A 13,397-nucleotide genomic window follows, 5' to 3' on the forward strand; every position below is an offset into this window, starting at 1 on the left:
GTTAATTTAATGTTGAAGTGCAATAGGCTACCATATTTTTCAAATCTAAATACCTGTGACTTTTGTGTTTTGTGCCTTGTGTGCAATCACTGTGATCAGTTGTAATGCACACATGTAAATGATAAACTGAAGCAAACTGCACGTTTTTCTTGGGAAATCGGACTTTCTTCATAATGTGTTTTAAATAAAAAAAATATCCTAATGTAATTGTACTTCTTTCCACTAAAACAAAGGGGAAAACATGAATGATTTATTGTTATTTATAGCTATGATGAGCTTTACCTCGATTTTAATGGTCCGGCCCATTTGACATCAAATTATACTGTATGTGGCCCCTGAACTAAAATGAGTTTGACACCCCTGGTATAGAGTATAGAGTTGTATTGTGATATTCTGTAAGGTCTTAAACCTTGTCCAACATTGTAAAGTGACTTCACCTTCACTGTGATTTGGTGCTATACAAATAAACTGAATTGAACTGAGTCAATAATGTGATTTCAGACATAGCCTGGTCTTAACTCACGTTCATCATTGCATTATTTCAGTGGTTGTTTAGCAGACGTAGATCGTAGCAGCACTTTCTGATACTCAGATTTTTTTACATGGATGTGTTCGGTGGGTGCAGAATGTGTTATTTGCTGACATTAGTGGGAACTGTAAAGTCAGGTTGGATTTTCCCTGGTTTATTAGCTTGGCATTCCCGAAGCATGTCCCTACTTGTAGTATAAAACTACACAGAAGTGTTGCAAATGTTCATCTGACAAATCTAAACATGTTTGTAAGTGTTCAAATTGTGTCTACAAAAGGTTCAACCTGCTAAACCTCAGTAAATAAATGGCTGCAAACCAAGGTACTGCTACTGTATTTATCGAACTGTTAAAAGTGCATGTCAGAAGGTTTCACAGCAGTTTTACGTACATCACCATGACGTCCAGCTACACTGAGTGGGTACTACCTGTCTTTTTGTGATGGAAGTACCACGTACTAAAAGCGAAGCGAGACGGGTGGAGCTGAGGCGATACCATGCGGTGGAAAAGTGCTATTAGCCTCTCTGATTTAAATGTAACATTCACATGAGAAAGTCACACACTCCAGTCCACAGTGACTGTGTATTTTGGATAAAGCACTTTAATAGCAGATGAATATTAGAAAGACGACATGACACTTTATGATGACAACAGTTAGTGTGTTACTTACAGGAGCACAAATTTGTTTTCACACTCAGAACAAACTTAAAATTTGATGTTTCTCTTCATAAGCTCGCTATTCATTTGACACTACAACCCTAAGGTATTCAAAATAAAATCCCATCCTTCACATTGCAATAAGAATAAAAAATAAAACACAAGTTAATGTATGCAGCTGACCTGGGCACTTCATCTGACGCTGTTTAACTAGAAAATAATCAGTCACTCAAACCACATTGATGATAATGTTTTCATACATTTCTAATCTGAGGTCAGTGGACAAACCCCATTTCCTCATCCTCATGCATGCCTGAAGAGTTATACACCATGGCTTGGATACAGACAAATATATCTGGTATATGTCCAGTATATGTTCACATACATTTTAGAGTATGTTAGTTGGCAACTTGATCAACTTATGGTTGAATAGATCAAGCAAAGCTGACAGACTTCAGCTTAAATACATAGCTTTTACTGTACGCAACAATGCTTTCAAACAACAAACATATAGAGTTCAATCTCTGTCTGAGAAGATATAACACAGTTAAAGTATTGAGCTTTAAATCAAGCAAGACCGTACTTGTTCTGCTTAAGTGCTGCTGCAGGTCTGTGAAGCTTAACAAAGTCTGCATGAGCTGTTTTTCTTGTAACAAAATCATGAATTCTCTCACTTGCGACTCATGATTGGTGTAATGATCCTTTCCAGAAGTCAAAAATAGCTTATAAAAATAATTTTATTTTTATTTGTTTTTTTTTATGAGTGCATGTCAGTCTGGCCATGCTGCATTTTGACACCTTTGTACACCCTGAAACTTTTTGTACTGGACTCCCCCTTCTTTATTCATCCCTCAATCTGTGATTCACTGTCATCTTGTGGCCCCTATCCAGCCCTGGCTCTCCTAATCTGTGCTTGTTTAAGAGAACCTTGAGTTAGATATGGGTCCGCGTTCAACCATATCAGGGCACGCATATGAACACCACCCAACCAGTCTTTTCCAACCACTCTGATTGAACAAAAGATGAAGAAAAACTTAAAACAAAAGCACATGTTAAGGTGCTTCTTGACGGTTTTTGAAGCAAAAGATCAGAGAGGCTGGAGTATAGTTTCTTATCCCTGTCTTTGGCCTCGACATGCTTGAGCAGCGACTGAGAACAAATCTGCGATGTCTTCACTGTCCCAATGTAGTGGCAGGGGTGTAAAAATAAACTGTCTTGACAATGTAACAGTCGTTCAGTGTGCGCAGAACAACTTCCAATGATTGAGAGACTGCGAGAGAGAAAAGGCAGAGCAGCAAATAGATGATATGCAGGGGCAGACAAGATGATAAACCATTGCAAAGTGAAAACAAACTAGCTGCAGATGAAAAGCTCAGAATAAAAACAGGGAGATAAGTCAAGATTGACAAAGTAGAAGAAGGCGCACATAAAACACTCGAATCCCACAGAAATCTGGATGAAGGCCTGCAGGAGAATTAGAAAAAGCTGCTATTTGTTGCCAGGGTGTATGAAAGCGTTGGGATGGGAGGGAGAGGGGGAGGGTACAGGAACCACATGGGAGGCGAGGAGCATCAACAAGGCCATGCAAACGCAGCTCCTCGTCCTCTTGTGCAAGGTTGTCGGTCAAACATTCGGACCACATCGCATACGAAAAGCTATAGATGCTGCCTCAATGTTGTGAAAATGTTTCAGCACAGAGTGCATCTCCGTGGCATCACAGGCAGAGGGCATGGCGTTTTACAGGTGGAAGGCAGGGGGGCGTCATGGCGGTGCATATATAGATATTTTAGATGAATTGGTTTTATTTTTGCTTCCTTCCAGGCAGGACAGATGCTTGTTGAGATGTTGCTCCATGTTTTTTTTTTTTTTTTCTCAGTCTAAAAAAGGCGTGCATTCTTCTTCAGGTCGTTCTTCTTCCAGAGGGCCAGGCGCTCGAACTGCTCCAAGGTCATGCCGAAAACCTGCTTGAAATCCTCAGGAGATAGGTGTCTCTGGAGAAGCGAAATATAGACAAAATATGCTTACTTAGTGCGAAAGATCAATGTCGTTCATAATTTAAAAGAGTACATCTTTAAATTAGCATTGGTTGTTTGTGCCATTGGCTTCAACAACATTAAAATAAAAACTGAGTCGGAAAAATGTGGTTCTTCGGTTCAATTAATTCAAATATAAACTTCAATTAATTCAGATTTAAACCTCAGCTGATGAGACCATGTCGGCCTTCAGGCCAGCTCAGCTTTTCACACCCGCTTCTGTGCTACGGTAAATCAGTAGCAGCTTCACGCTCACACACTGGACTTACTTATAAGCCATTCATTCGCTCTTAAGATCATGTTTGTGTTCACCACATAAGCAGGCATTACATTGCCTTCTGTATTGGGGTTTAACACATCAGATTCAATTCAGCACCTCAGATGTTCATCCAAACTGAACCGCTATCCAAAACCCAGCCTTGGCTCTTACTGCAAACACTCACTAACTCCTCTGTAAATGTCAGAAATATACCATGGAAGAAAAACATGCATGGCATTGATTTAGACCCAGAACAAAAACATAAGCTGCTTTATTGTAGAAACGTTGGCTGCACCGTGCTCCGCAGTTGTGCTTAGGGATAGTAAATTAAAGGCAGCCTGTTGCTGTGTGATAGCCAATCACCTGGTTTCCATGACAACCAACAGAGGGAGGAATGCAAAGGGATAGGTTTTAACCTTTAGGCCAAAACATCCAGGTCTCCAGATGAATTTCTCACCTGCTGCGCTGACAGCTTAATAACTTGATGGTAGAAGGACAGAGAGTACAGTCTCTATTATGTGGAAAATGTTTTTCCACAAACGTTCAAAACATGCTACTCAATAAAGATGTTTAAACTAGTAGGATACTACTGGTTCTGTTTATTGTCTACATCATCAGCACTTTTCAACAATATACACAACAGCCTGGTGACAGACTAGAAACGTGTCCGAGGTGTACTCTGTCTCTTGGCCAACGATCAGCACCTACAGTTACTAAAAAGAAGAGCAGTTAGGATAATACATGGATTGATGAACCTGAACCTGATTATATGACTTGAACCCCAGAAACCTTTATTGGAACTTTAGGCCTGCGAAATCTTACTAAAGTTCAGGATCAATGCCCACAGTTTCTGTCTAGCTCTGGTGGCCCAGAACTATTGGTACATAGGAATTTATTCAGACTAAAGAAATTTGTTAATAACCAACTACATGTGGATGTTATTGTGTTGTTGTGCACAGTAATTACCTCTCAGACTAAGATGTTCTTATATGTTCTATTAGGTTAATTTGCCTGGTCATCACAGTTTTTCAGTTTTAATGGATAATCAAACGTTTTATAATAACAACGTAGTTCCCAATGAACTAACAAGTAAGTTAGGTCTAACTTGTTGAGTTTCTGGGACTCCTTCATTCCTGTGATTATTAAGACCTACCAGTGTGACAGTGTTTAGTCTGCTTTTCTCTCCACTTCCTACTCACCCACCATGAGCCTGGTTCTGCTGGACCTTTCTTCTGTTAAAGGTCCAGAGTTTTTCTTCTCTACTGGTGTGTAGTGCTGCTCACTGGGGATTCTTTAGGTTTACACTTTAGATCTTAAAACCTTGTTGTAATGTTTTGGTAAAAACAGTTAGACTTAAAGTTAAAACTATACATATAGACTGTTTATAAAACCAATATATTTTAAAAGCTTTCCATGTTTTTTCTTGACACTGTATGTCAACTATCTCTAAATAGGTCTGGATCTCAAAGCAGGTTTAATAGGAGTTTAACGACATTCCACTGTTAAAAAAACGATACCAAACTTGATAGTTTTACCTCCTGTGAAAGTGTGTCCATCTCAGCTGTGAGTCTGAGAGTTAATAGCTTGGTTTAGCTGCTGATTAGTTTGGCTGAAGCAGCAGCTCTTTGGGGTTAAGGATCAGGAACATTGGTGGGTAAAATAAAGATTTAGACTATTTCTCTCTCACACACACATGCACAATAATGACAACATAACTCCAGTATAGTGTTTCCAACCACAGAAAGGGGATCTCTTGCATCAGAAACACCTTGATATTGCGACGGTCTGACTCCTCTGGGCACAGCGTTTCCATAACACTAAGGTTCACAGGGAGTTCTCATGTTTGACTTACTAAAGGTTTGAATGGTTTAAATGGGGTGTTGCTAGAAAAAAACCTATAATAAAACCTCTTCTCAGGACAGGAGAATCATCAGTGTGGCACCACAAGCCAACAACAATTAAAACACTTTAAACGCTTTACTTTAGTGACTAAAACCTTTCCTGTGTTTGACTGTGAAACGGGTAGGGTAAGAATAACAGCTGCAGGAAATTAGTTATTCCGGCATAAGTCCAATTACGCTTCATTTTTGATTACAAAATAGGCTTGTGGGTTAAACTTGCAATGATCCAGGGCAAGAGCAAGTAACCCTACAACCAATTATACTCGCATTTCTCAATAAAAACCCACAATTTATGGAATTTCTTTTTGCATTTCACAGCTTTCTTGCAGAAAACTAAACTTCTGGTCAAAAGTGTGTAGATAAAGAAACATTACAGCCTGTATATGCCTGCTGAACACTTTTCCCAAACCACAGGCTTAATTGTGTTGATTTCACAACCTCCACTCTTCTGGTTTCAGATTTTCCACCACATTTCTGAATCTGGCTGCAGGGATTTGTCCCTGTTCAGGCACAAGAGTACAGTTGCTGACTGAAAGCCAGTCTTTATCACCCAATGTGTTGGGGTTGAGGTTCACTCAAATTCTACCACACCAAACCAGGAAACCTATTTCTTTAAACATCGTCTGTGGAATTATGATTTCCCCTAAATTAAATTGAAGGCTCCAACACGTGAACCCCTAACAAATAGCAACACTTAAAGTAAAGATAAAAATCATTAACATATCAAGAAATATTTCATCAGTTACCACTTTATTAGCTACAGCTATGTGAAATTAATGTCCCCTGACAAAGTATTTCCACCTCTCTGCTCAAGACTAGCTGTTCTTTGTGTGTTTACGGCATAGTCGGTAGTTTTATTTTCCGTGCTTTCTCTCCAAAGAAAAAATGTAAGCCTAGCCTAGAATAAAAATATGAACCTGAAATTTAGCGTCACGCGGTATGTACCTTTTTTATTCTAACTTTTCCTCCTCGTTGCTCCAGATCAAAAGCATACAGCGCACACTCCCGTCCAAATACTTTTGGTCACATTTGCAATCTTTTCTCCACCCTTGCAAAATGAAATATGGCACTTCTTTAAGCTTTGGCTGATACTTTAATCCCACCTCGCTTGTCTGCCTGTCTGCACGATGCCACAATGCCCGATTCTGACTTCATGCTTTGAGCCACAATTTCACATTCTCACGTTTTTTAATGACCTGTACAGGGAAGAGGGGAAACGACAGCACAGGGAGAGGAAGATTAGAGCTCACCTCCAGTCTGGTGCGATCTACGTCTCTGGGAAGCTTCACTTTCACTCTATGCGTCACTGCCAGCATTTCATAAGGGTAGACCTGGCACACACAAAGTAAGCATTGTGGGGTATTTATTAAGGAATACAATAACTTGTATAATCTAATGTCCAAACCAAACCATCTGCCAAGAATATGAAACTGTATTTGCAAAGTATTAACAAATTCTTACCTTGTATTCTGTGAGGAAAAAGAGAATGAGAAAGTGGATTAATCTGATGGAACAAAGAGTTTTTATTTGAACTGCAAAGCTATTATGAAAAGTGCCATAACACAGCCAGCCTGACCCCGGGCCCAAATCTTCTTAATAATATTGGGTTTCAAAGGCGTCAAAAGAATTTTAAACGGCAGATTTGCGCGTGCACACACACACACACACACACACACACACACACACACACACACACACACTGTTATGAGGTTGGCGTCCTGTCAACTCACCCTCTGCCCATGATATAGCCAGGACACACACACACACACACACACACGTAAACACACCACAATAATTCTGCAGCTGGAAAAATGACATCACCTCCCCACGCTGTTACCTCCAGTCACTGATGTGGAGCCAGAGCTGCAGGGCTGTGCTTGATCACAGTGTAATCAGACCATATGAACTGATCTTAGATCAGATTTATAGAAAAGCTGATATGACCCTTTTCCTCATTTTATAGGTGAAGCTACATTATATATTACATATTTAAAAACATTCTTTGACTCTTAATGACTTTCAGGCTTTTCAGCAGACTTCAAATTCAGTAGTGAGGGGTGGATAATGCCAAGTGGAAGCTAAAGACTCTGCTTTGTCTGTTTTGTAGGTCACTAACTGAAGATGAACAGCTTCAAAATAATTTTTCACTCTCACCTCTCATGCCTCCCCAGCTCTGGGAGTCTGGGTCCACTTCATCCTCCACCATCTCAGCAGCCTGCCGGAACACACACACACACACACACACAGACAGTGTTTAGTTAATAGTGGATGGTTTTAAGGTCTTTTAAGGTTTAAGAAGTAACAGATAATTATCAAGTAACATTGACGACGGGCATTCTGAAACAAGCAAATGAGAACAGTTTGCTTATTATCTTACATTCAAAAAGGTGTAATAATAAGGGAGAAAATGAGGTCTGTTAGAACAAGACAAAAATGTTCAGGTACTGGGGTTGTTTCGCTGTTAAACTATTCATGACATGATTTGTATTCAAGTCCAGTTTTATACACTGTGTTGACTATGTTAGAGATTACTGTTACAGCTTCATCACAGTTTAAGTGATTAGACCTGACACTACGCGGGAAAACTGGGGAGAAGGTGATCAGGTTTTTTTGACAAAACCCAACCAGCTGTGTATTTCTATGGTTAACTAGACGCCGCTCTTTACAGAAGAAACCTGCAGGAGAACCAGCAGAACCAGGCTCAGGGTGGGCGGCCAGAAGAGACAATAGAAAAGCAGGCAACAAAAGAACAATAAAAAGCAGCAGAAACACTGAGGGGAGGGCCAGTAACTGCACTCTGGAAATATAATGAGATACTTTACTGATCCCCTAGGGGAAATTTGATTGGACAGCTGCCAGACAGTACATACATATCAGCTCCAAGGCCAAGGATACTCATGTAGTACTTGATGCACAAGTCAACTGTGTTTGAGTCCAAATCATTAAAATTATTATTATTATTGTTTATATCCTGCAGCATTATAAAGTATATTTTGATTCAACTTAGATTATGGTTTTGTGTAAGTTTGTGCTTCCACAAGATGTAAGCACAAACTGTGCAGCATAGTGTTTCATGAACATATTTAATAAAAAACACACTAAATCCACCATGTCAACCCACACACGTCAGCAAGAGACTCCTGAGCTTTCATTTCCTTCTCTGCTCTGTTTTGTCTGCCTATTCTCTGTCCATCAACAAGCATAAATGGAGGGCAACAGTATCACAGCATCAGTAGATGACTGACTAAATACCCCCGTTGTCCTAATAATAAACTGGAGTCCTGCCTGTGTGGAGTGAATGGTTCTGATTAACATGTGTAATCTGATAGCAAAGCTGTGAAAGAAACCCTGGTTGCTTTTTAAAACAGAGGACACATTTTAAATGGTCTTCAGTGCTTTGAGGTTTCCTGTTTTGATCAGTAGAGAGTGGCAGGCTTTGTGGGGGATGGACGTGTTGATTTGATAAACCCTTGGTGTAAACACACAAAGATGGAGGCCTATTGGACTATTGTAAGGTCCTAGAGCTTAGTCAATGCATAACTGGTTCAGCATTGGGCACTTATGAAACACATGATGGCTTTTATTATTAACCAGTCAAAGCCAACGCAAGCTTTTGATTGTGATAGATCATAAAAATATGTTAACAAACCCAGAATTGTATGCATCTGCATCTGAAAATGAATGATTCCTGACTATAAATGAATCTGTTGTTATCAGATTACAGCCATGTGCCTTTCATCTGTCTCTGTGACTACAGCAACATTGTGCTATGACTACCATTGGTCCATGTTTGAATAAGCCCTACAGTACTTTTGTACCACGTTGTGTGTTGACATACAAATTTGGCAGCTGACCTTGTAGATGCCATTCCTTCCATATCCAGGTAAAGAAGCAGACTTATTGTAGGGGAAATCTGCAGAGGAGAGCAGCAGAAGATTGATATGGTTTCATATTAATATCACTCACACCAATGCTCAGGTTGGGACTGGCCACTCACTTGGCTGAGAGGTGTCAGTGGGTAGACTGCAAGTAGACTTGCGTGGGTCAAGGTCTTCTGGACCCAGCTGTCCATCAATGTCACTCTTCAACATCATCCAACTGGTCCTCTACAGAGAAAGAGTGAGAGATCCAGAGAGACAGAGACAGAAAGATGGAAAGAAGTGATGGATGATGATGGCAAAGTATGAGTTAGTAAATTAGTAGATGGATGCACAGTATTCACAGATTTTAAGAAAATGACTTGAAAAGAGTCGTGGACAGACAGATAGAGGCACATATGTTCACACTGACCCACCTTGCTATCTTCCCCATCCTGCCAAGATGTTCTAGAAGCTGTAAAACAGTCACATGTTACAGGAGGTCATGGATCATCTGCCACTCAGCTCCACTGTATTGTACTATTAACTCTAGTGTAAATCACTCTGCACAATGACATCATCAGCTGCAGACAGCATCTATAGCAGGGAAGTTGGGAGTTTGGTCCATTGGTCATCATCAGCACAACCTATCTCAACAACTAGCCCAATGGCGACTACAATATCTTGTGTGGATAGTCATGTACTGAATGAACGACCAGATTTCCACAGTTTGACCTGTGAATGATCATTGTCTTTATGTTTCTGTGACCCTGTGCAGTGTCAACTTATGTAACTTTAGGAACTAAAGGTTGTTGTACATAGCTACGCAGGAAACCAGAGTGTAAGCAATAAGTTAGCAGCATATTCTATTATTCACGTTCAAAACTGTTCTTCTTAAATGTTTGGTTACACAGTAGTGATGCTAATCGAACATTGCACGGTTTTAAGTAAACTGTGTTTTTAGGTTATCAGGGCAGGGTACATTTAGTATTAAATGAGTCTCTTGGATTTAATGCTTTTCCTAAATATTGGACATAGTGACAAACATGTCAGCCTTTGACATATGGTCAGCATACCTAATAAATTAGTAACCATATACTGTTTCTTTTAGGACAGTAATGCATTAGTATGTCTTCTAGGCAGATGTCACCAGATGATTTTGGTAACATGACCAATGGGCCAAATTCCCATAAAGTAATTGTAGCCTATTCAAAAGTAATGTACGCAGCTCCAAAGTTGAATTGCTAGAGAGAGAGCTGTACTGAAAATGACCTGCACGTGCCCCTTGACCCCCTCTGTTTGTTACATGTTTGTCCATGACTTCACATCTAACAGCAAGATCATACATCTGTAGGATTATGCAATATGCAGCTGATTTCCTTGTCATATTTGGCAAAGATAAATATATATTTATATATACAAAGAAATAATTTGCTTGTGTGATAGAGGTGAAGGGACCTCTGTGTATAGTCAATGTCATCTGAGTGACCCTATTATGTCCACATATCCTGAAGCTTGAGGGCAAGTACCATGAACACATAGTTTAACAACACACACAAACAATAGTTAGGGGTGATTGAAACAATGATTGGTACAACACTAATGAGACTGTACACTACAAACTGATTCATGTACCCATTCATTCACAGTGTACATACAATCACATCATTACCAACAAAACGAGCAAATGGGCTGGTGAGATGAGTGCAGACATGCATGTATAGGAGAAGCAAAGTAACAACCGATGAGCTCAAGCCTAATCAGTCCCAAATGGGTTAGATAATCACTGTGCTGCAGAGTCAAAGTAGACTGTGAATTCTGGGGCAATGTTTATATAATGGGCAAAACCCAACTCTGCAGATTTTGTTTCCACATTAAATCAGCAAACAGTCAGTGTCAGGAACACAATATTACCTCTAGACCCTGGTCAAAGAACTTGCTCTGCAGTTTATTTTCCGTGTCTTCAGCTGCAACGCCCTCTAGAGGCTGAAGATCAATCTTGGTTAACGACTGGCTACATCCTGATCAGTGACGTCACAGGAGATGTCTTTCATTTGACATATGTAAAACACCTGTTGTGACTTTGTACCAATTAGGCTGTTCCCATATTTGGAGCAAAGGTGATGACAGAGTACTGTCACCCTTGTTTCTCAAATATATGACAATTTGACCAAAGTATCTGGAACAAAGTAGAGAGAGCTTGAGAAAGAATTCCCAACTCTAGACAAATGACATGGATTATTGGATGACTGGGCATTTCATCCTATGTTCTTTGACAATCCAACAATCCTTCAGAGTGTTGGTGCCAACACCATTGAGATTTTTCTAGGAACAGGGTCTTAGGTACAGCCATAGAGCCTCTCCTCTGCATATTTAATGTTTTTTTGTAATAATATTACCAATGGACACCACATACAATACAATGGGTGCTGTACTCTCACACAAACCCTATGGAGTAGGTCCATGTTGTCTACTAGAAGAGTGCAGGCCTTAGAGAAAAGGGAGGAGAACTGGGATAAACGGATGACTAGATGACAGACAGGCAACATGCAACACATCGTGCAGAGACCAGACCAGAGAAGGTGGTGTTATAGAGGAAGTGGACTGTACCATGCTGTCTGTAGATGGGGGGTTTTCTATATATATTATCTTTGACCATAGTCTCTGAAGATGGGCACAGACGTAGAGGAAAGGAAATGGAAGAAGCCAACATGGGAGGGAGGGAGAGAAAGAAAGAGAGAATGGAGAAAAGAAGCATGAGTTAGCAGTTAGAGGGATGAGATATTTTGAAGAAGCAAAGGGAGGTGCAGTATAGCTTAATTCAACACAATTGTCATTTTTATCATTGCACATCAGAAACATCATCACTTTGAATATTATTCATGCGGGATATGCAAAATACGTATTTACTGGTGTTTGTCAAAGCGAAATGAGTGTTTGTTTATGCAAAACAATTCAATGACAATCAAAGAATAATAGAGAAACCACACATGGTCACCAGGCATCAGTCTATTTGTATTAGCAGCCTTTAAAGAATATCAAATTAAATTATGAAGTCAATAATATAAACATCACAACAATAGAAAAACATTTATTTAGGTCTGGTTCTATTAACTGTGCTGTTGAATGTGGAGCCTTTGGAGGATAATGGGGACAGTATGTTTCCCCCTTAAGTCTGATCTAATTCATCTTAAGTGTCAGTAGACCAACGCAGGCCTCTGACAGAGATGCTTAGTAACAACTGTCGCACATTAAGCCACAGCAGAAACATGACTCACAATAAAACATGTGTGGGTCATCTCTCTGACTTGTTTCAGTGCCTGCCAGCATCTGAAACAATATCCATATAAAAGCAATGAGGACGATGACTATGAAAGCCAGTAAGCAGATAATCGCTGGCTGTTTTTTCCACTTAACTTGCTTCCAACATGGGAGGTTTTTTTTTTATCTCTGCAAGACTGACAGTGTAATTGTCAATGGGAACAATATGTTGGATCAAACAGATATCCCTCTGTAAGAGACTCAAAGTAATGAAGGATACACTGTTTAATGTCAACTCCCTTTCAAATATATTGTAAATGTAATTCTAAGTGATTCAGTCTCATGTGGGATCATTGCTGTGCCAGAGAAACTGTGCTGAAACTAATGGACAGTAGGGACACTGGTAATAAATGTCCCAGAGAAATACAGAATACAACTCATAAGCCAAACGCCACGAGTCTGACACACTATAAAGTGAACACTACAGACATAGAGCCTCATGCAAGAAACACTCTGGTCCTGAACAAATTCACAGTAGGCCAGACCTGTCACAGAAGACACGTACAGTACAGAAAGGGCATCTTTCTCCAAAGATGTAAAAATGTAAAAACAAACAAACAAAAACATAAGAACTGTAATGACATTTTACATAAAGTAGATCACAACTAAACTGCATGAAAATCTATTCCCACTTAAAGTTTCCTACCACCCACGCACTGCAACTATGATGCAATCATTACATTCCCTCCATACACTTGTACATAGACATACAATATAAAAAGATTATATTCATTCCATATTTTACATGTATATTTTATATGTTTTTAAATGAAGCGCATAGCTCAGTCTGTGTTAAAATGGGCTGTTTCAATGTGTTTTTCTTCTTCATTAGGACATAAATT

General features: G+C 39.6%; 1 protein-coding gene across 9 annotated transcripts in view; it reads right to left on the reverse strand.

Annotated features, from left to right (window-relative positions):
* Window positions 1-1,102: 1,102 nt before the first annotated feature.
* ablim2 (actin binding LIM protein family, member 2) overlaps window positions 1,103-13,397 on the reverse strand; it is a 74,412-nt gene continuing 62,117 nt past the window's right edge. For 7 of the 9 annotated variants that reach the window (XM_026352815.2, XM_026352822.2, XM_026352819.2 and 4 more), the window contains 8 exons: window positions 11,845-11,898; window positions 9,672-9,709; window positions 9,375-9,483; window positions 9,232-9,290; window positions 7,532-7,592; window positions 6,839-6,846; window positions 6,628-6,708; window positions 1,103-3,175 (listed from right to left, as the gene is read on the reverse strand). In XM_026352815.2, the coding sequence (XP_026208600.1) occupies window positions 3,062-3,175; window positions 6,628-6,708; window positions 6,839-6,846; window positions 7,532-7,592; window positions 9,232-9,290; window positions 9,375-9,483; window positions 9,672-9,709; window positions 11,845-11,898 (524 nt within the window). In that variant the 3' untranslated portion in view covers window positions 1,103-3,061. The remainder of the gene's footprint in view (window positions 3,176-6,627; window positions 6,709-6,838; window positions 6,847-7,531; window positions 7,593-9,231; window positions 9,291-9,374; window positions 9,484-9,671; window positions 9,710-11,844; window positions 11,899-13,397) is intronic. The other 2 variants (XM_026352821.2, XM_026352818.2) reach the window with 1 other exon arrangement.

The sequence above is a fragment of the Anabas testudineus genome, chromosome 18, assembly GCF_900324465.2.
Source record: "Anabas testudineus chromosome 18, fAnaTes1.2, whole genome shotgun sequence".
NCBI lineage: Eukaryota > Metazoa > Chordata > Actinopteri > Anabantiformes > Anabantidae > Anabas > Anabas testudineus.